The 22,442-nt window shown below is 39.1% G+C and overlaps 3 protein-coding genes across 7 annotated transcripts in view; 1 reads left to right on the forward strand and 2 right to left on the reverse strand.

Moving 5' to 3' along the window:
- PEX1 (peroxisomal biogenesis factor 1) overlaps window positions 1-8,677 on the reverse strand; it is a 45,853-nt gene extending 37,176 nt beyond the window's left edge. For 4 of the 5 annotated variants that reach the window (XM_081343205.1, XM_081343202.1, XM_081343204.1 and 1 more), the window contains exons 1-2: window positions 8,468-8,677; window positions 4,083-4,226 (exon numbers count right to left, since the gene is read on the reverse strand). In XM_081343205.1, the coding sequence (XP_081199331.1) occupies window positions 4,083-4,226; window positions 8,468-8,602 (279 nt within the window). In that variant the 5' untranslated portion in view covers window positions 8,603-8,677. Of the gene's footprint in view, window positions 1-4,082; window positions 4,227-8,054; window positions 8,272-8,467 lie in introns of those variants that run through there. The other variant, XM_081343203.1, reaches the window with a different exon arrangement.
- Window positions 8,678-8,702: 25 nt separating this feature from the next.
- Window positions 8,703-12,141, forward strand: RBM48 (RNA binding motif protein 48). The gene is made up of 6 exons (XM_081343207.1): window positions 8,703-9,034; window positions 9,813-10,003; window positions 10,180-10,325; window positions 10,929-11,482; window positions 11,637-11,773; window positions 11,987-12,141. The coding sequence occupies exons 1-5, from the start codon at window positions 8,915-8,917 to the stop codon at window positions 11,727-11,729; spliced, it is 1,104 nt and encodes a 367-aa protein (XP_081199333.1). The 5' UTR covers window positions 8,703-8,914; the 3' UTR covers window positions 11,730-11,773; window positions 11,987-12,141.
- On the reverse strand, window positions 11,989-21,267 carry CLXN (calaxin; the record flags this gene model as incomplete). The annotated part of the gene is made up of 6 exons (XM_081343208.1): window positions 11,989-12,039; window positions 14,291-14,395; window positions 15,075-15,226; window positions 15,595-15,699; window positions 20,754-20,909; window positions 21,210-21,267. 6 exons carry the CDS (start codon window positions 21,265-21,267, stop codon window positions 11,989-11,991), a joined length of 627 nt encoding a protein of 208 aa, XP_081199334.1.
- Window positions 21,268-22,442: the final 1,175 nt, after the last annotated feature.

Below are 22,442 nucleotides of genomic sequence, written 5' to 3' on the forward strand. Positions count from 1 at the left end.
AAAAGAAAATCTGACATAAGAATCACATGGTTACTGATCTGTACCGACAATATACATTTTCAAACTATATTTTGGCCATATAATTAGTGTTATTTATTCCCTTTGGCAATGTAAAAGTTATTTTTGGCATCCTCAAATAAATAAATGGTATTTTGTTCAATTCTGACAGTAACAAAAACTAAAGAGTTTGACAACAATATTAGTACATGCAAACTTTTATTTATTGTTCCACTGATTGATTCACTGAATCCTAAGCAAAAATATTCTAATATTATATTTTATTTATTAAACTTAAATGCCACCCATCTTATGTAGAGGCAACTGTAGGTGGTTTACTAAAATAAAAGATCAAAACAGTAAATATTAACACTAAAATTGATTTAGAAAATGACAAAGATGGGAAGGAAGGGAGCTAGATGCAATGGTGAGGAGTTTGGGATCTTATCTTAGTCCATTAACCATCTCCGGAATGACATGCCCCCACTGGGGAACCAGGGCAGTTGGCAGAGGCAGGTCTTCCAAGCATTTTCAGAAGGTCAAAAGGGTGGGTACAGATCTCATCTTGGGGGTCACAATACTGGCAAGGTATAAGTGATATATTGAAAATAATTCAACATACAGTTAGTTCTTAATTTACGACTGGTCGCTTATCGGTTGCAGACCTTCCAAAAGCTACTTACATCCCAGTTCCAAAGTTACAGCCGCTGCTGCATCCCACAGTGATTCATTCTTACAACTGACTATAGGGACACTGCAGTAGTCCCCCTGCTTATCGCCTCTCCTTCCCTACCCTGGGTCCCGGTGGGCCTGCTTCCTATCCCATCAGGTCCCATACCCTCTTCAATTACTTTTTGAAAATCTCCAGAGCTTGGGCTAGGAAAGGAGGGTGGCTACTGCATTCTTGGCTTGCATGGTGAGATCCCAGAAATAGCCACTGTTTTCTGGTCAGCTGTATTGAATTGTGGTTACTCTAAAAATGATGAGCAGTTTTGGGATTGTGCCACATGGCCCCAGAACGAATAAGCTTGTTCTGCTTACTTAACATGAGCTCGGACACAACACAGTGCTTTCCAAAACTTGAATTAGAGAAACAGAGCAAAGCCCTTTGCAACCGGGTGTGATCCCAGAAGTAGTTGCCATTTACAGAGCTCCCACAATTCAACAAGGCTGACCAGAAAATAGCATCCACTTCTGGGATCAAGCCACATTGCCCAGTCCTAGGCTGCATTAACAGAGAGAATCAAGATCATGTCAGGTGCTAGTGCCATTTTATAATGGCTTATTAAAATCACATTTGGAAAACTCAACAGTGGCCACAGGATTGGAAAAGATCAGTTTACATTCCAATTCCAAAGAAAGGCAGCGCCAAAGAATGTTCAAACTATCGCACCATTGCACTCATTTCACATGCTAGTAAAGTTATGCTTAAAATCCTACAAGCTAGACTCCAGCAGTATGTGGATCGAGAACTACCAGAAATACAAGCAGGATTTCGAAGAGGCAGAGGAACTAGAGATCAAATTGCCAACATATGCTGGATCATGGAAAAAGCTAAGGAGTTCCAAAAAAACATCTACTTCTGCTTCATTGACTATGCTAAAGCCTTTGATTGTGTGGATCACAACAAACTGTGGCAGGTTCTTAAAGAGATGGGAGTACCAAACCATCTTATTTGTCTCTTGAGAAGCCTATATGTGGGCCAAGAAGCAACAGTGAGAACTGGACATGGAACCACTGATTGGTTCAAAATTGGGAAAAGAGTCCGGCAAGGCTGTATACTGTCGTCCTGCCTGTTTAACTTATATGCAGAGCACATCATGAGAAAGGCAGGGCTAGATGAATCAAAAGTTGGAATTAAAATTGCTGGAAGAAATATCAACAACCTAAGATATGCAGATGATACCACTCTAATGGCAGAAAGTGAAGAGAAACTAAAGAGCCTCTTGTTGCGAGTGAAGAAGGAGAGTGCAAAAGTTGGGTTGAAACTAAACATTAAGAAAACCAAGATCATGACATACGGCCCTCTCAATTTCTGGCAAATAGATGGGGAAGAAATGGAGGTAGTGACAGATTTTATTTTCCTGGACTCCAAGATCACCGCAGCCGGGGACTGCAGCCAAGAAATTAAAAGACGCTTGCTCCTGGGGAGGAAAGCCATGGCAAATCTAGACAGCACGCTAAAAAAAAGAGACATCACCCTGCCAGCAAAAGTGTGTATAGTCAAGGCTATGGCCTTCCCAGTTGCAATGTATGGCTGTGAAAGTTGGACCATAAGAAAGGCTGAGCGCCAAAGAACTGAAGCCTTTGAACTATGGTGCTGGAGAAGACTCCTGCAAGTCCCTTGGACTGCAAGGCGATCAAACTGGTCAATCCTAGAGATCAACCCTAACTGCTCTTTAGAAAGCCAAATCCTGAAGCTGAAACTCAAATACTTTGAGAAGGAAGGACTCACTGGAGAAGAGCCTAATGCTGGGAAAGGTTGAGGGCAAGAGAAGAGTGGGACGACAGAGAATGAGGTGGCTGGATGGAGTCACTGAAGCAGTAGGCGTGAGCTTAAAGGGACTCCAGAAGATGGTAGAGGACAGGAAGGCCTGGAGGAACATTGTCCATGGGGTCGCGATGGGTCAGACACGACTTCGCAACTAACAACAACAACAAAACCACATTTGGAATATTGCCTCCAGTTTTGGTCGCCACAATATAAAAAAGATGTTGACCCACTAAAGAGAGTGCAGAGAAGAACAACAAAGATGATTAGGGGACTGAAGGCTAAAACATATGAAGAACAGTTGCAGGAATTGTGTATGTCTAGTTTAATGAAAAGAAGGACTAGGAATGACAGCAGTATTCCACTATATAAGGGGTTGCCACAAAGAAGAGGGGGTCAACCTATTATCCAAAGCACCTGAAGGCAGGACAAGAAGCAATGGATGAAAATTAATCAAGAGAGAATCAAGCTAGAACTAAGGAGAAATTTTCTGAGTTAGAACCATTAAATCACTGGAACGACTTGCCTCCAGAAGTTGTGGGTGCTTTAATACTGGAGGTTTTTAAGAAGAGATTGAACAACCATTTGTCTGAAATGGTATATTCCTGTTTGAGGGGGATGGACTAGAAGAAGTTCTCTTCCAACTCTGTTATTCTGTATTTTGAATGAAGAAGCCTGCTCTGCTTCCCTAATGCAAGTTCTGGAAAGTTCCCTGGCCATCAGAACAACCTGGATCTCATGTTAAAGAAGGAGAGCAAACCACTCCATTCCTAGGCTGATCCCAGAAGCGAACCATCATTTTCAGAACACCCACAATTTAATGTGGCTGGCCCCAAATGGCAGCTTTCAGGATTGTGCCACATGGCCCAGGAACAAAGCAGCCTATCCTTCTTCCTCTTCTTAACCCAAGTTCCAGAGATCTTTGAAAGGTAAGTGGACAGCAGATGACATGGGTGACAAGGGTGTGGGACATGGTGGGGCACTAAGTAGACACAAAGCCTGCAGGGATCCCAAGGGATGGGAAGTGGCCTCAGGAGATGAGAGAGTTTTGGGAGGGCCAGGGCAGGGCCTGTGCTAGGTCTGAGGGACCCTGTGCTTCACTTAACAATCTATTTATTCATTTAATGGCTGCACTGGAAAAAGAAAGAACAGGGCTCTGTAAATGAGGCGATCACGTGGACACTTCATTTAATGGCCATCACAATTTCTGAATGTAACGGACAAGCTCCATTACTGTCTACACTTGAGGACTACCTGTATTATTTCTGCATGTTTCTTTCAAGCAATATTCTTTGTTGTGTGCAGTTCTTTGTTTGTGCACCGTGTCTGCATATCCCATAAAAAAGCACTTGATGTGTGTTTTGCAGGTGCAAAGCAAATGAATTAATAGTGAATGTATACAATAATCATTTCAAAAGTTAGCTATGTCATTTGAACTATGTTTGCCTGGATCTCGGTATTTTAATAAGCATAACTTGTAGACAATTTGATAATTTAATAAGAAGCCAGATTTTGAAACTAAAACTGATACTGTCCATATGTATTAACTTCATATCCTACTCTAAGTGTACAAACAGAAGACTGCATTTCAAACCTGTTGTCCATCTTTGATGCCAAGCTTTTCTGCTAATTGTCTGTTTATTTCAACAATGTTTTCCTCTCTTTGACGATAATGTTTGATTTCCATCCAACCCAAGAATACTGGTTGATTCCCCCAAGAAGCTTTCACAACTTGATTCTATGAATTTCAAAGAGAACAAAGTTATATTAAACAAACAGGGGATATTTCATGTAAGTGGACAAATAAATACAAGCCCAAGCAACAGTGGGGAGTTTTGTAAAATTAGACTATTCAGGTCTAATAAATTCAGTATTTCCAGAAATCGAGGAAGTCCTTTGGTATCAATCTGAGGGCTCCAATCAAATTGGTATAACAAAAGATTTCTTTCCCTTAAGTATTCCAATTTGATCGGCAAATGACAGATTTTAATTTTTCCCCATTTTTTCTCAATCTTAGCATCACCTACTATACCAAAATCAAAGAATCACTTTTCCCCCCAATAACTATTATATCAGGCATCTATCAACAAGATGCTTCTTAATTTGGATCTTAAAGTACCATAAGACCTGAACCCACTTATTAGTAGTAGTATTTTATCGCAGCTTTTTAATGGATAACTCAAACATATCTAACACTCTTTCCTACGCCTATTTTTCTTGCAACAGCAACACTATGGAAGTGGTTGGTCTAAATGTGACAGGCCCAGAGTCATCAATCAATCAATCAATTTCTCTATTTATAAAATACTCAGGGTTTGAATTTTATATTTGATTTTATTTTTTATACATTTCCTGCTTTTATGGGTTAATAAAATTCATGCTGCTCATTTTTCAGCCTTGCATATGCACATCATATAGTATATCACCTGTACGCTTTTCAATCTTAGATACACAAATAGTACATTATATTTTGCTAACAGTCCTGTATGGTTTTAGGCTTCTTAATTTTAGCTTTGCCAGATTCAGCCTTTATAAGACCAGCTCCAATTGTCAGTAATCTGGAAAGGAGCAGCTTTTTGGAAGGTCTAAAGACCAGCAAGCACTGAATTAGGGTAGGGTTGAATCAGAGGGTCAATAGTTTGATGGCCTGGAATTTGTTAATTTCATCTTTAGCTCTATTTTAAGACTATTTGCAAAGTTAATACAGAACTCACCCTCCCACACCCCTTAATTATTACACTGCACTAAGATACCATCTCCTGGATGTTATAAGATATTTTTCCAAATGGAACTTCCGGTGGTGACGCGGCGCCGAAGACAGCCGCCTCCGGGCTGTCCGCTCCGCAGCTGTGTTTTTCCATTGTAAACAGCGCCGATCAGCTGTTTAGATGGATTTGAAGCCCCCTCCTCGGGAGAAGAGGAGGGGGTGAGGCCCCAGGTAGGGGTTGAGCTCTCCGGGGCCGCCTGAACTGAGAGTTTGGGCGGCTGAAGGATTGAGCCCCCCCGAAGCCTGGGTTGCTCCGAGCTGCGCAGTGTCTCTGCTCCGTGATTTTTGGAGCAGAGCCAGGCGTTAGCAACCACCCCTGCCAGAAGGAATACTTTTGAGTATAAAGATGCAGGCAGAGCGGTACAGGAGGTCAAGGTGATGTGGACTTTTATTTTTACTCTCTAGCTCAACGGATTTTATAGTTTTAAAGTGAAAGTGCGCAATAAGTGAAAGTGACGAAAGATGGCGGCCAAAACTTCTAAAGCTCTTCGGAATGCGGGGTTTTCCCCGGTGCAACAGACCTCGTTGCAAGCTTTGCTTCCTCCTGTACCTCCTCCGGCGTTGACGCCTAAGGATTTACAAGATGCCCTTGAAAAGCATTCACAATTAATATCTGATATGATGGATGAAAAGTTGAAAAAGCTGGAGGAGAAGTTGGAGAAGAAGATGGAAGAGAAGTTTAGAGCAATGAGGGTAGACATGTTGTCTATGATTGAAAGTGTAGCTGAATGTGTGCAACAGCTGGATGCAAAAGTGGAGGATCTCAGTCAAAAGAACTCTATATTAGAAGCAAAGGTATTAGAGAATGAAAATATAAGGGATAAAGTGGACGGAGAATTGAGCCTCGCTCAGTATCATCAGATGCAGTATGCTATTAGAATTAGGGGCTTAAAGGAGAATTCTAAAGAAGATTTAAAGCAGCTGATCTCTGAAGCTTTGGAAGCGGTATTGGGCCAGCCAGCATCTGAAATTGAGGGAAGTATGGATAAAATTTTTCGTGTTAATTCATGGATTGCAAGACAGAGGAAGTTACCCAGAGATGTGGTGGTCTATTTTACAAAGAGAGTAATTAGAGATGAAGTCATTCAAGCTGCTTATGATACTAAATTGCTAGTTGCTGAGCAAGAAGTCTTGGTTTTAAAAGAGATTCCTCCAAAGATTTTAAAGAGAAGGAAAGATTTTGCATTTCTTGTACAGGAACTTAAGAAATGTGATATTAAGTTCAGATGGGAGATTCCAGTTGGACTGGTGGTGATGCATGAAGGTAAAAGACATCGTTTGGTTACTGTGGCTCAGGCACGTGATTTTTATAGTAATGTGTTAAAAGCAATCCCCTTACCACTTCTGGAAGCTGCAAAGGGATATGGTGAGGGAAAGCTTCAAGAAGTTGCAGATAGACAGACAGAGGAGAATGGTGCTGGAGGGGATCAAGTTACAGTCTCATCGGTTGCTGCAGGAGAGCAGAGGATGACGCGTGCCGCCCTAAGACGAGCGAGACGAGAGCAAGAGCAAGACCAGCAGAAAGTTATGGAACCTCCAAAGCGTACTTACAGTGAAGCTGTGGGAGGGGCGCGGTCTAAAGAAGTTGAAGGGGTCATTTCAGATATGCTCCAAAAGCTTTGGAGTGTCAAGATTGGTGACTAAATTTCTAATTAGAATGTCAATGGATTGAATTCATCATAGAGGAGAAAGAAAGCTTTTTAATATTTAAAACAATTTAAGACTGATGTTATCTGTTTGCAAGAAACGTATATTAGGGTTGTGGACTAAAAGTATTTGTACGCAAGCTTCTAATCAACAACAAGTTGATTTTTCTTAACTTACTATAAACAAAGGTTACCTAATTGGATTATAATTTTTTTAAATTTTTTATTTTATTCTTATTGGAGATTGGAATGGTGTCCTAGACGTATAGATGGATGATCTGGAACTGCGAGATATTTGGCGTGATATATGCAAGAACTATTTTTGATTATAGTTCAGTTTGGTTGGAGATTAATAAGGTTAATAGAGATAGGCGCTTTTGGTGCGTAATTGAGAATTTGTCTAGAGATTAGAGAAATGTGGGAGAATGTAAATAGTAGATGAAAGTTTTTTCTTTGAAATTAATATGAATAAGGATTGGGATTAAGAAATTTTATTTAGCATTTGAGTAAAATTCCTTTTCTGTTTTCTTCCTTTTTTTTCTTATCTGTAATATTATTACTGCTTGTAATCATTTTACATGAGCCAGAGGGTGATAGAATTAATAGTTTATTGTTGATAGCATATGGATGCTTATGTTTGTTTTTCGTTTTTATACCCTGTATTTAGCTCTGGGAAGTCGGGGGGGGGGGAGGTGGGAATGGGGGAGAGGGATAGGGAGGGTTAGATGGGGGTGGGGGAGGGGGGGATTAAAGTTAAAATGTATTGTAAAACTTTTTAAATAAAAAAAAAGATATTTTTCCAAATGATAAAAAAATAGTTTTTAAAGTGTTCATCACAATGAGAAAAAAAATCCACAGGCCTTAATGGAAAAAAAAATCAAATTTAACTATATCAGATTTAAAACTCCTATTCATTTAATAGCTGCTGAAAGTTGCAATTAATTTCAGACTATTCTCAATACTGCAATGCTTGAAAAATATAGCAATGAAACGCCACTTTCCATTTCATAATATTTGATGTCATATGCAAGTAATCCCCAGTGGGCGGCAGCACCTACTATTGGCAAATTTCGAAAACACAATGACCAACAAGATCGGGGACAGCACCTATGTCAGGTGATATTGAACATCCTCAGAAAAAGACAATAATAACCTATCATTCCTGTAGTGTTGCCAAGAAATCTGGCACCGCTGCAAATATCCTTTTCGTCTGGAGCGAATAACTGTTTTTACTTAGCACAACTAATGAAGAGGATAAGGTTTTCTGCTTGAGCAGGGGGCTGGATGTGAAGACCTCCAAGGTCCCTTCCAACTCTGTTATTCAGATAAGTCTGGTTCTTTTTATACAATCTGGAGCCAGGCAAGAGTCCCCTTCCGTGGCTCGTCTAAAGTGCTAACAGCCCCATACTTGAATATAGAAAAATGTTGCTAAGAAAAGTATGCTGTAACTGTGAACGAACACTTCAACCTCAGTAATCATGGAGCATAAAACGAGTACGGGGCGCCGTGAAAAAGAGGCGCGATCCCGGAATGGAGGTTGGTGGCCACCTTCCTGAATTCCTGTACCTGCTGCAGTCGGAGGTAGGAAACCAGCCCAGGCGGCAAGTGCAGAAAGCAGTTCTTGACCCGGCTCAAGGAGACGCTCGCCGCGGCTGCTCCGAATCCTCCTGCCCCCAACATGACAGCCGAACCTCCGGCCATCCAAAGCCAGGTACCAGAATCGGCCACCTTAAGACAAAAACCACAGGACGTCGCGACTCTTAACCGTCATCGGATTGGCAGAAGTATTGTTCCGGCTTCCGGCACTGTATCGTGCCGTTTTGGGGGTAGCGTAATGTCGTTAGACGCTCAGCCGTTTTTCCCTGCTGTGATTGGATAAAGTGCCAAGGCTCCGTTTCGATCCCTCGCCGGGTTCTTCATCGATTTCTTTTCGCCTTTCCTTTGAGTGGCCCATGGCGGCAGGGAGGACTTGGGTGACGGTTTGAAGAGGCGACAGAGACTACGGAAGTGAAGATGGCGGCGGTTGGTACTGGTGAGGAGGAGGTTGGTGGCGTCTGCCAGCATCACGCACAGCAGAGGATATGTGCATCGCGCGCTAAGTATCGCGAAGGGCGCCGGCCAAGAGCAGTGAAGGTAAAGGAGAAAGCGCTCTCGCTTTAAGCGACGTCCTGGTCTTTTCGAATGCGCTCTCTGATACAAATGCTTTGTTGGGCTCTCCGTAGGAATCCTAAAGAGCGGAATAAAAGCAAATCTGGCCTTCCTTCCAAATCTCTCTCCCCTTTCTGCTTACATATACACTCGCAGCACCTATGCAGGACAGAACAGGACAGGACGACCTTGAAGAAATTTCTCCTTATTTCTAGGTTGAATCTCAATGCGATAGGTTTCCTTATGTTACTTTTTGTCCTGCCCTCAGGTTCTTTGGAGAATAAGTCGATCCTCTCTTCTCTGTGATAGTCTCTTGGATATTGGATGACTGCTATCATGTCACCTTTCTTCATTAGACTAGCATACCCAGTTCCTGCAACTGTTCATGTGTTTTAGCCTCCAATCCCCCAATCATCTTTGTTCATCTTCTATGCACTCTCTTTAGTGGGTCAACATCTTTTTTGCTTCATGGAGACCACAAAATGTTCACTGTTAACAACTGTGGTAAAAAAAAGATCATAAAATCAGGTGAAATTCATTTAAAAACTGCATTGCTTAGCAGTGGAAATTCTGGTCCCAGTTGTGTTCATAGGTAAGGAGTACTATGGATCTATGGATGAACTTGATCATTAATCCTAAAATATTTAACTTCTGGTACATTCTTTTAAAGTTGTTATATTGTATTACTGTAAACAATTAATTTCAAAATAGAACGGCTCACTTACATATATGAAAGCATTATTAAAGTAATTTTGTTTTTCAGGTTTACACTGTCAATTTAGAGTCTCGGTATTTGTTAATCCAAGGTGTTCCTGCATTGGGAGTTATGAAGGAACTAATTGAACTTTTTGCTTTATATGGTACTGTCGAGGAATATAATCCACTAGATGGATATCCAGCAGAAGAATTTACTGAAGTGTACTTGATCAAGTTTTTAAAAATACAGAGTGCAAGGTAGTAAATATTGGTTTGTTGTGCCTAAAACCCCTATTTGTTTAATATTGTAACTTCTTTCATATATCAGTTTTATATAGACCACAACAGTTATTTTTACAGTTAAAACTTAACTTACTGGATTTAAAGAAAACTTAACTTCAACAACATTGAGTATCACTCTTGCTCTTTTTTAGGGCAGCCAAAAGAAAACTGGATGAGCGGAATTTCTTTGGCAGTTTGCTACATATATGCTATGCTCCAGAATTTGAGAGTGTACAAGAGACCAGAGACAAACTAAAAGACAGACGAAAATATATAGCAAAAGCAACCAGTTGTAAAGGTTTGTGGCTTTTATTATTTTACATCAGTAGAAAGGCAAGAGCAAACTTGTAATTCCCCCAAAAATTCCAGTATCAATTCACCAAGGGTGTTATCAAGTCAAACTCAACTCAATGAGGACTTTACATTTACTGTTTGAAAAGCTATATTCTTTTTTATACTCTCATTAAGAATACCTCTTGCATTATTTCAAATCTAAATTGGCATGGAAAAAAGTATGGGAGCAAAAGAAAAAATAGAGTGTTTACAGGATTTACTTTGAATTAGTTGTAGTTAATTTTTTTTCTTAGTTCATGAATTTATTTTGCTTATTATTTCATTGCACATTTTTCTATAACTCCAGAAACCCCCCAGAATGATGGACATTTATGTATTTTATTAAAATATTCCAATTCTTCATCCAAAGCATAGCAGAACAAAGATAGTTTGGAGTGATTTTTTTTCTGAAACTAATACATTAAAACAATTTTTTAACTGCTCATCAAATAAATCTTATTCTCTATTTTCTACCATGGTAAATTGTTAACAAAATTAAAGTTCACTTCAAAAATGCCTTTTTTTACCATGCACTAACATAACACATTATTTTTGTGTGTGTTTTAAGAGCAATCCCTGGAAACAAAACAAGATTGTTGTATACGTTCTTCAAAGATCATGCAGTTTGATTGTCGATCATGGAAATCTAAAACAACAGCCATTAGCAAATGGAATCCAGCAACATATACACAGGACCCCTGTCAATCTTCCTGTTCCACATTATTATTGAAACATATTACATCTCCTTTAGAACAACATTGTCAGAGTCTGGTAGTAGCACCTCACTATTCTCGTCACTGTGCTACAACATCTGCATGCTTTAGCCAAAAGATAAGAATGGATAAGAAGCCACAGGAAAAAGAACATGACACATTGGCTTGCTGGAACCTAGAAAGAAAGATTGCATGTGATGAAGGTCTTGCAAGATTCATGCCCCGAACTACTCAACTTCAGGAACGAAAGAGGAGAAGAGATGAAGACAACAAACTTGCCCTTTTGGGAAGAGAGCCTAATGGTGAAGAAATCATTTTTGGCCCAAAGCTACCAGAAACACCTAAAATAGATATGGATGATGATTCACTGAACGCCTCAGCAAACTTAATTCGTAATAGACTAAAGAAGGTGGGCCAATAATTTTTCATTCAATGCTGTGAAAATATGTAGTTCTAACATTTAAAATTTGTATACATGAATTATTTTGCAATAGCTTAATCCCTTCTATTCCATTATAGATGCATATAATGTACTAAACTGTAAATTCTCTTTTTCAAACTAGATTGCTGATCCAGTTCAAACTTTAAGTTCATCTGAAGAATTAGTAGTGGAAAATCAAACAAAGCCAGTAATAAAGCAGAGGCGGCGAATATGAATATTTCTGCTTGCATGTTACATTTATATTTGACTCACAAACAGGTATGCTCTGTGTTTCTAGACAAAGAAATATGGCTTCATTTGTTAATATGAAACAGTTCTTGTAAATTTTAAGTTATTATCTATTATATTGAAATTTATTGATGGCTGTGAATGTTATCACCTTATTTTCTTGTGCTCCTAATGATATCCTATGATGCAAGCATTGGATCTACCCAGCTATATTACATTACATTCATTATGTTCTACTTGCAGATCTACAACTCAGGAGCATCTTGGAAAGCTTGTGATTCAAAAGACATCCTGCACTGTAAAGGAAATAAACATTTTTTTTAAAAACGCTATAACAAACTTATGTCCAAAGAACAATGTCTACACATCTGGAAATGTTTAATAAAATATTAAAATTATGTCCAATATCTCACTTTTAAGTAGCAAATTTTAAGAGCCTATTTGGTGTCATGGTTAAAATACTGGCCTAGAAAACAAGACTTTTGAGTTTTAAGTCTACCTTAGGCATGAATGATGGCTGAGCTAGTCATTTCTCTGGGCCAGTCACTCTCAGCCCAACCCTCCCTCAAAGGGTTGAAGCTGTGGGGAAAATAGGAGTCTGGAATATAGGTATGTTTGTCCCCTTGTGTTTTATACAAAGAGATGGAATAAAAATGTAATAATAATCATGTTATATCACATTTTATTGAAATTATTTGCCAAAATTCTGCTTGTTTGAGAAATAAAAAGATCAAGATTTCCCTAAGTACGTGAAGCTAGTTACATCATTCTCTGGGTCTTTATTGATCTGGGTCTACATAAATGATATTCTGATGTGTTTATTTTTGAAACACTGGTTTACAGAAATGCACGTAGTTAGGCAGTTTATATAACTAGACATTAATATAGCCGCAGGAAAAAAAATTAATTGCACTGATTGAAAAATTTATTACAAGAAATTTACTGTAAGAGTTCCTACACTATAAGTCATGACTTTAGTATTTGATGATGTACTTTTCCAGAGGAGTCAAAAATTTAAATGAATGATTAAAATGATCAACCTTACAACAGATTTGTTTCTATAAGACTACTGATAATACATGGAAGTGTTTCATATTTTATACAAAACATATGTCTTTTATAAGAGTTAATCCCCTATCTGTGCCCCCAGGAACATGTCTCCTTATTACCCTACTCTTAGTCAATCTTTAAGATGACATTCTCCTTAACAGTAAACTAGATAACCTGTGATCCTTTGGGTCATCTCTAGAGATTTTTCCTTTGGTAAAAAATTCCTCAAAACCTTCAACAATGACAAATTTTAATGCATTGCCTTCACTGGAAAAGTTGGATACACTCTAAGATGTATTTGCCTTGAAAATAGCATATGTTGAACTATGTAACAGTCAAACAATATCACCATAAATGTTTTATGACATTTTGTATATGTCATCTGTTTTATGGTAATTTTTATATCATAAAATTTTATAAGATTTGCCAGATTTCAATTTCACAGGAGTCAAATGTCCCACATTTTGGATGCATTTGAGATACCTTGGTTCACAAAATGTTGCCCTTTGATGCACTGTTTCACCTCAGTTAAAGGTTATGGGAACAAGAATTTTAATAGCAAGTAGATAGGGTATCTGGAAAAAAATAAATCTTCCTTTCAGATAAAAAGCTTTTCACTGTTCAATATGTATTTATATATTTGAATCTGATCTACCAGTAGCTCCATGAATTGATGGAGCCATTGTTCACATTGTTCAGAAAAAAATAGAAAATAGTACTTTAGCTAAAACAAATCTAAAACTTTTGGTTAAAATAGCCAGAAGTTGGATACTGATGATTTATATTCAGGTTTGAGAAGTATAATCTATAGATAGAGCATAGCTAAGCATAGCCGCTTAGTCTTAGGTTAAAATTATTTTAGATCAAAGGGAAGACTAATTAAAGCATGGTGAAATACAATTGGCTTGATTGACGATCAGAATTAAAAGTCTCTCATATACATATATAATGATTTTGGTTAGCCTCACTCAGTGACCACTCAAAGCAGTTTAAAAACTTTAATTTTATATTGAGAAGATTTAGTTCAGGGGTGTCAAACTCAATTTTATTGAGGGCCGCATCAGCATTGCGGTTGCCCTCAAGGGGCCGGGTAGGTATGGCCAGGGTGGGCATGGCCTACTGGGTGGGCGTGGCTAGACTGCATATGGCCTACTGGGTGGGCGTGTCCAGCTCTACATCGTTCACATCAAGGGTGCCTATGGGGGCCTGGGCAGGAGTGGGACAGATCTGAGGGTCTCTGGCAGAAGGAGGGTCTCTGGGCCAGGGCCAAGGCAGTGGGGGCCGTTCCCTCACTGTTTCCAGGATGGCTTCGCGGGCCACATGAAACCACTTCGCAGGCCGGATCCGGCCCCCGGGCCTTGTGTTTGACATGTCTGATTTAGTTCAAACATACAATAGGAATACAATTTTATTGCATCCAAACAATTGTTCATGATAAAATTACTAATAAATTAATTGATTATTTTTAATATACTTAGATATAGACTTCATAAGTACCTTCATATCAGGTAAACATGGCCCAAATGCTTCTAAGAGGAGATTTTCATCTCTTACTGCCTTTTCAAAATCCACAAAAGAGACTTTGCCATCATGATCATAGTCCTATGAAATAAGATATTTTAACCCATATAATCACTATATTTAGACTAAAGCCTTATATATAATTATTTGGGGCTAAATTATAATTGGAATTACACACATGATTTTTTTATTGGCACGCCAGTCATATTTCATATAATTCTTACTGTAATTTATTTACTTAAAAAATATTCTTTGGGTATTGGTCCAGTCTCTAATTCGGCATTGATGATTTATTTTTTATTTTTTTTATTTTTTTTATTTTAATTCCATTTATATCCCGCCCTTCTCCGAAGACTCAGGGCGGCTTACAAGCTTAGCAGTAGCCTTCATTCTATGTATATGCCTGCTTATTAGGGCTTTCACACACACCCCAAGCGGCATTATTACAAAGTCAGCTTAATTGCCCCCAACAATCTGGGTCCTCATTTTACCTACCTCGGAAGGATGGAAGGCTGAGTCAACCTTGAGCCTGGTGGGATGCGAACCTGCACTAATTGCAGGTAGCTGGTGTTACGTAAGGAGGCATTAGCCCACTGCTCCACCAAGGCACCCAATAGATTCTCAAGATTATCTGTTTATTTATTTCATTTTGGCTTTTTATCATCCAAAGTGTATGAATGAAGCCCAACTGAGTTAATTGGGTAAACTATTAGTATTATCTAAACCTGATAAGTTGTATTTTTAAATTTATTATACTTGCCATTTTCTTCAGTGTTATTTCTACCAAATCTTTAATTCCTTCATCGGGATCTTCCTCTGATGGCTGTTTTAGCAGACTGTTTTTCAGCATATGAAACATTTCCTCTCGTGAAATATATCCATCACCATTCAAGTCATAAACCTCAAAGCAGTCTAAAAGGGATAATTGCATTAACTGAATGCATGTCAAACAAAATGCCTTCCAGATAACTGAAAATAACTAATTAAAGTTAAAGAAGGCTAACTATTTGGTAACTGTACAGTATGTATCGTATAGATCAGGGATGTCAAAATGCCAACACGCAAGCCGGATGCATCATGAGGAAACCGTGCCGACCCCATTGCCAGCAATGGGGAAAAAGTTCCGATATGTCACGTGACTTCACGTGATGTTGCGGGTTTGACATGTCTGGTATAGATGATATAAAATGTACAATATAGTGTATTTACAATGTATTTCATAATGAATTTTCCCTAAATTCAAATTAACATGAAAATTATTTTTAGTTAGAAAACCTTACATTTCATCTTTTCTTCCAAAGTCCCTCGAAGAAATATTGATAAGCCTTCTACCCATTCTGTTACACTGACGCAGCTGTCATTGTCTTTGTCAAAAGCACGGAACACTGAAAGAAAAAACAAAGATTATTCTATTCTTTTATTTCAGAGTTGGCATTTACATTTAAATGAGTATGAACATTGCCTATACCTGTGTATATGGTCAGTGTCTGAATGTCTGAGACTTGACAACACAATAAAAGTAATAAAACAGTAATCCCAAAATAGAATAGAATAGAGCTGGAAGGGACCTTGGAGGTCTTCTAGTCCAACACCCCTGCTCAAGCAGGAGAACCTATATCATTTCAGATAAGTCTCTTCTTAAAAATCTCCAGTGATGGAGTGCCCACAATTTCTGAAGGCAAGCTGTTCCACTGATTAATTGTCCTCACTGTTAGGAAGTTTCTCCTTAATTCCAGGTTGCTTCTCTCTTTGGTCAGTTTCCAAGCATTGTTTCTTATCTTGCCCTCTGGTGCTTTGGAGAATAGTTTAATGCCCTCTTCTTTGTGGCAGCCCCTCAAATAGTGGAATACTGCTATCATGTCACCCGTTTCTTCTTTTCTTTAGACTAGCTAAACCCAATTCCTGTAGCCGCTCTTCATATGTTTTAGTCTCCAGGCCTTTGATCATTTATAGTTGCTCTTCTCTGAACTTTTTCCAAAGTCACAAACTGTTTTTTGTAGTATGGTGACCAAAATTGGTATTACAGGATTTTATAAAACTGTACTAATACTGTGCACGATCTCAATTCTGTGCCTCTGTTTATATAACCCAGGATTGTATTAGCTTTTTTGACTGCTGCTGCACACTGCTGGCTCATAGTCAAGTGATCGTCTGCTAGGACTCCAAGGTCCATCTCACAGTTACTGATTTGAGCCAGGTCTTGCATAATCTGTTTTTTTATTATCTTTTCCAGGAACTTCCCAGGTATTGATGTTAGACTGATTGGTTTGTAGTTTCCTGGGTCTGTTCCCCCCGCCTTTCTTGAAGATGGGAACTACATCAGCCCTTTTCCAATCCTCAGATACTTCCCCGGTGCTCCAGGATTTTCAACAGATATGGTGCAATGTTTCTGAGATAACATCTGCCAGCTTCTTCAGAACTCTGGGATGTAATCTGTCAGGTCCTGGTGATTTATATTCCTCAAGGTCTCTTACCATTTTCTTGCTTATTTTAATTTTTGTTGCTAGTTTGTCTTTTGCAGTAGTTTTTTTTCTATGTTGTGCTATAATTCATTTTTTGTGTGAAGACTGATGCAAAGAATGAGTTAAACACCTCTGCTTTCTCCCTATTGCCTGTTACATAACAACAACAACCATAATAATAATAAGTTGGAAGGGACCTTGGAGGTCTTCTAGTCCAACCCCCTGCTCAGGCAGGAAATCCTATACTATTTCAGACAAATGGTTATCCAGTCTCTTCTTCAAAACTTCCAGTGTTGGAGCATTCACAACTTCTGGAGGCAGGTTGTTCCACTGGTTAATTGTTCTAACTGTCAGGAAATTTCTCTTTAGTTCTTCTCTCTTTGATTAGTTTCTATCCATTGCTTTTTGTCCTGCCTTCAGGTGCTTTGGAGAATAGCTTGACTCCCTCTTCTTTGTGGTAGCCCCTGAGATATTGGAACACTGCTCTATCATGTCACCCCTAGTCCTTCTCTTCATTAAACTAGACACCCAATTCCAGCAACCGTTCCTTATGTTTTAGCCTCCAGTCCCCTAATCCAGGGCTTTTCAACCTTTTCACCTATTGTAACACTTTTAGGATATGGCAACATCTGAGTAATACCAGTCACCTAGCAAGGTGTCAAAAACTTGATGACCACCCCCCCAAAAAGGGAAAAAGTGATAAAGTACAGGTAGTCCTGTACTTACAACAGTTCGCTTAGTGACTGTTCGAAGTTACAATGGCACTGAAAAAGTGCCCCCCAAGCCACAGCCAAGCAAGACATCTGCCTGCCCGCTCGGCAGCGCTCCTCCTCCTCCTGTCCAAGGTTTTTATTGTTGTGAGCATTTCAGTTGAGGATTGGCAGCGGGGGTGGGGTTATTCCTCCCCTCTGCTGGGTGGTTGCAGCAGGTTTTGGTCACTTCACATGACCCTGGGACACTGTGACCATCATAAATATGAATCAGTTGCCAAGCATCTGAATGTAAATCACAAGACCCTGGAGATTCTACAACATTCCAGTTGATTGGTGCTTCTTCTGGGCTCAGCAGAAGTGCCAGAATGGAGCCTGGCGCTGATCCTTGCGCTTCCACTGAGCCCTGACAGCCCCGAAGAAGCGCTGATCCTGGTTCTTCCGCTGAGCCCTGACAGCCCTGCAGCTCCACCCATCTCTCGCTCAGGCTTGTGCGGTCCTGCCACCAGTTCAGCTCATTGCCCTTCCCCGCTACCACTTTTCTAGGATGGTCACGTACCACCTGCCAGGTGCCAATGTACCACAGGTAGTACCCGTACCACTGGTTGAAAAGCCCTGCCCTAATCATCTTTCTTGCTCTTTTTTGTACTCTTTCTAGAGTCTCAACATCTTTTTTACATCGTGGTGACCAAAACTGGATGGAGTATTCCAAGTGTGGCCTTACCAAGGCATTGTGAAGTGGTATTAACATTTCATGTGAACTTGATTGTATCCTTCTGTTAATGCAGCCTAGCTCTGTGTTGGCTTTTTTGGCAGCTGCAGTACACTGCTGGCTCATATTTAAGTGATTGTCCACTAGGGATTCTGATCCCTCTCACAGTTACTATTGAGCAAGGTGCCACCTATACTATATCTGTGCATTTGGTTTTTCTTAGCTAAATGTAGAACCTTACTTTTTTCACCATTGAATTTTATTTTGTTAGATAGCGCCCAATGTTCATGTCTTTCAAGATCCTTCTGTATCCTAAGCCTATCTTCTGGTGTATTGGCTATTCCTGCCAGCTTGGTGTCATCTGCGAATTTGATGAGTTCCCCATGTATCCTTTCATCCAAATCATTGATGATGTTGAAGAACACTGGGCCCAGAACAGAGCCCTGGGGTACTCCACTACAACTTCCCTCCGTGTAGATGCAGTTCCACTGAGGACCACGCGCTGAGTATGGCTGGTCAGCCAGTTACGAATCCCTCTGATGGTGATGCTGTGTAACCCACATTTTCTATCTTTTCAAGTAGTAGGTTGTGGTCTATTTACTGAAGTCCAAGTAAATTATATCCACAGCATTCCTCTGGTCCACTAATTTTGTCATCTGATCAAAGAATGCAATAAGATTTGTCTTATTTGCATGATCTGTTCTTGACAAACCCATATTGGCTTTGGTAATGACTTTGTTTGCCTCTAAGTGTTTGCTGATTCATTGTTTAGTTCTCTTTTCCAGAATCTCTCAGGTATTAAGACCAGGCTGACAGGTCTGTAGTTTTCTGGATCCATTTTTTTTCTTTTTTTTGAAGATGGGAACTACATCAGCTCTTTTCTAGTCCTCTGGTAGTTCCACAGTGCTCCAGGAGCTTTAAAGATATAGTTCAGTGGTTCTGAGATCACATCTGCAGTTCCTTCAGAACTTTGGGGTGTAATCCATTTGGTCTTGCTGATTTGAACTCGTCTAAGGTGGACAGGTGCTCAGTTACCATTGTCTTGCCTATCTTAACTTGTGTTTCTAATCTGTTTTTTACAGTAATGTTTTTGATAGGTTGGACTGTTTTTTCCCTTTGTGTAAAGATGGATGCAAAAAACAAGTTAAGTAGTTTTGCTTTCTTCCTGTTGCTTGTCACCTTCTTGCCACTTTCTCCCACTAATGGACCAATCATTTCCTTAACCTTTTTCTTGTTATTAATATGTTGAAAGAAACTTTTTTTATTATCCTTGATTTCTGTTGCAAGTCTTTGTTCATTCTGAGCATTTGCTTTCCTGACTTCATCTTTGCATGTTCTGGCTGTCTAATCAGCCTTAGTTATATGTCCCTCTCTCCATTTTTTGTACTTATCATTTTTGTCTTTCAGTTTGTCAGAGAGATCTTTGTGCAGCCATGCTTGTTTCTTCTTAAATTTCTTGTTTTTGTTTTTGAGTGATATTGTGCTGGACTGGACTTTTATGATAGCATTTTTCAGAGTTTCCCATGCTTCTTGAGTTGTTTTCACCTTTAGAATTTTCATCCATAGAATCTTTCCTAGGTTCTCTCTGAGTTTGTTAAAATCAGCTCTTTTGAAGTTTAAGACACTGGTTGAATTATTTTCTATTGCTTGTGTTTGCATTGTGTTTGCTGAAGCCAGTCTTCAAATCAGATATCCCCTAAGTAATTCCTCAAATGCCTCTGCAAAAGAAGACTATCTTCATAGTCTTTTATATTTGAATCAAAGTTTCTGATATGAGATGGAGTTCCACTATTCAAATTTTACTGAATCTGAAGTTCCTGGAAAATTTAAAAAAGCAATTCCGTAACATTTAAACATAGTTTTAATGACATTTTAATACTGCTATATTGTCTCTCCTTTTTTAAAGCAAAAAAAGGTTGAATATAGTTAGTGGTGAGATGGGAGATTACTAGAAGATACTAGGTCTGTGTGCTAGACTAGGACATTGAAAATATCCCAGAGGTCAGTAGCAAATTTTTTACATATTGGCATATGGAAGTCTCAAAGAGTGAAATTCAACTCCAAGGAGGTTTTATATTTTACACCGTATATTGCCCAACAGTGTACAAACAGTAAATATTGATTAGTGTCTAAAGTTAGCTTATATTATCTATAGTGGAAGCATTTCCAGATCTTTATTAAAATTACAATTTGCACTTCTAGCTCTGGGTCAATATAATTGACCGATTGTACTATAAATATTTTACTAGAGCTATTGCTATTTGTTACACATGGGGACATTAAAAAAGCCAAATGATATAGAAACCCAAATACTACAAGGGGGTCAAATAATATTATCAATAGAACTCAGTATGCAGGAGAATAAATCCTACTCAAGGCTTATCAATTATGAACAGTGAACCATATTAAATAAAACTGGAACAATTTGGACTTCCATGCGATTTTCAAACTTCATGAATTAACCAATATAGAAATATTTTCAAAACTGCAATCTGAAATAGCTTTTCAAAAATATTTTAAAATAGAATAATTTATGAGCATTGATTTAACCTCACCTCTGTCCATAATCATGTCATCTGTCATTCCAAATGTCACATGTAGAATATTGCGAAATGAGTTGCGATCTAAACCAACAACAGCATGTCTGTCGCTAGGTTCCACATCCAGGTTGTTGAAAAGTTTTATGAGACATTCCACTTCAAATTTGTTAACTACAAAAGGAAACAATGAAACAAAATCAACAATGAAGATTTATTCGTTCATCATCGAATGTAAATTTGAATATGTATCTCCCCGATATTCTTAATATTGCCATTCTCAATTAGGTTACTCCGCTGACAAGGAATTCTGGGAGTTGTAGTTTTAACATCTTTGGGTGGAAAGCTCAATCTTATCTAGTCGAGGTAACAATATAAAAACAATTGTCACGAATTCACTGATCTGTTAAGAAACCCAGGAGCGGCTGGGTTTAAAGAGGTACAGAGGAGAGAGTAGATCCATTTTTCACTCACAATGTTTAGCGGATTTGCACAGAGACTCGGTAAGCTTCTGCAGCTTCTTTCTGTTCATTTTGAGCTTGCTGGCTCCCGCTGCGCCCGGTTGTCACAAGCCAAGCTGTTACCATGGCAACAACAGAGCGAATGTTGCCGCCGGGCCCGGATGTAACGAGCTCAAAGGCAGCTGTAGGCCGGACCTGCAAATTCCGGCGCGTTTTATTATTTATGCTTGTGAGAAGGCAAAACCCGGCTTTGGGGCTCTGAACTGGCTCATTTCTCTGGTTTTCCATAAGGAAGAATCCAAGGCCAGACTGGAGAGGCAGAAAATGGGGAGATCCAATTCGCCTGACTGGGCCTTTTGCAGAGATTTGAGGCAAAAGCATTTTCCGCATCGAATGGGAAGCGAACATGAATTGAAGATTTTTAAAAATGATTATACAGGTAGTCCTCGACTTACAACAGATCATTTATTTATTTATTATATTTTTATACCGCCCTTCTCCCGAAGGACTCAGGGCGGTGTACAGGGCAATAAATATAAAAACAGAATACAAAAGTTAAAAAACGATTAAATATAATGCCCAAGTTTAAAACAGTAATTAAAAACATATTATTAGTGGGAAAGATAGATTCACTTAAGAACCATGTTACTAACTTAACAATTGCAGTGATTCAATAACTGGCAAGAAAGGTAAATGGGGCAAAATTTACTTAACTGTCTCGTTTAGCAACAGACATTTTGGGCTCAGTTGTGGTCATAAACTGAGTACTACCTGTAATTAGGAAAAAACTTCATCACTGTTGTTGAAATATTTGAGCCAACCCTCTCCTCCCCCCTCCAGGAAAGATCTTGGTTACTTGACTTGTTCCATTTTTCCCAAATGGACTAGCCTGGAACTGCTGTGTAACAAAGACATTGCTAAGATTTCCCTTGAGTCCAGCTGAACACTTATCCTTGATTCCTTGCTAATATAGAAGTACCATTGTTGTGCTTTAGGATGCTTTTCTGAATTTTCTGATAGTCATGGGATTTCCTGCTGGTTTTCCATTCAAATAATGAAATTCAACCTTGCTAGAAGTTTAGAGCTGACAGCATCCTTGGAAAAAGAAATCATGCAGTCCAATCCCAAATGAATACGGAATAGGTCTTCTAGGCCATGGGTGTCAAACTCGCCACATATCATGACTCTTTTTGCATTGCCGGCAATGGGGTGGGCATGGCTTTGGTATGATGAAACCGGCCCGCAG

The sequence above is a fragment of the Vipera berus genome, assembly GCF_964194415.1.
Source record: "Vipera berus genome assembly, chromosome: Z".
In the NCBI taxonomy this organism is placed as follows: domain Eukaryota; kingdom Metazoa; phylum Chordata; class Lepidosauria; order Squamata; family Viperidae; genus Vipera; species Vipera berus.

What these genes read in the sequence shown, in the direction of transcription:
- RBM48 (XM_081343207.1), top strand. Translation starts at nt 8,915, where the DNA reads ATGGCGGCGGTTGGTACTGGTGAGGAGGAGGTTGGTGGCGTCTGCCAG. An exon ending in TTAAAAATACAGAGTGCAAG is followed by an intron (nt 10,004 to 10,179) that starts GTAGTAAATATT and finishes GCTCTTTTTTAG; the next exon opens with GGCAGCCAAAAGAAAACTGG. An exon ending in TTCGTAATAGACTAAAGAAG is followed by an intron (nt 11,483 to 11,636) that starts GTGGGCCAATAA and finishes TTTTCAAACTAG; the next exon opens with ATTGCTGATCCAGTTCAAAC.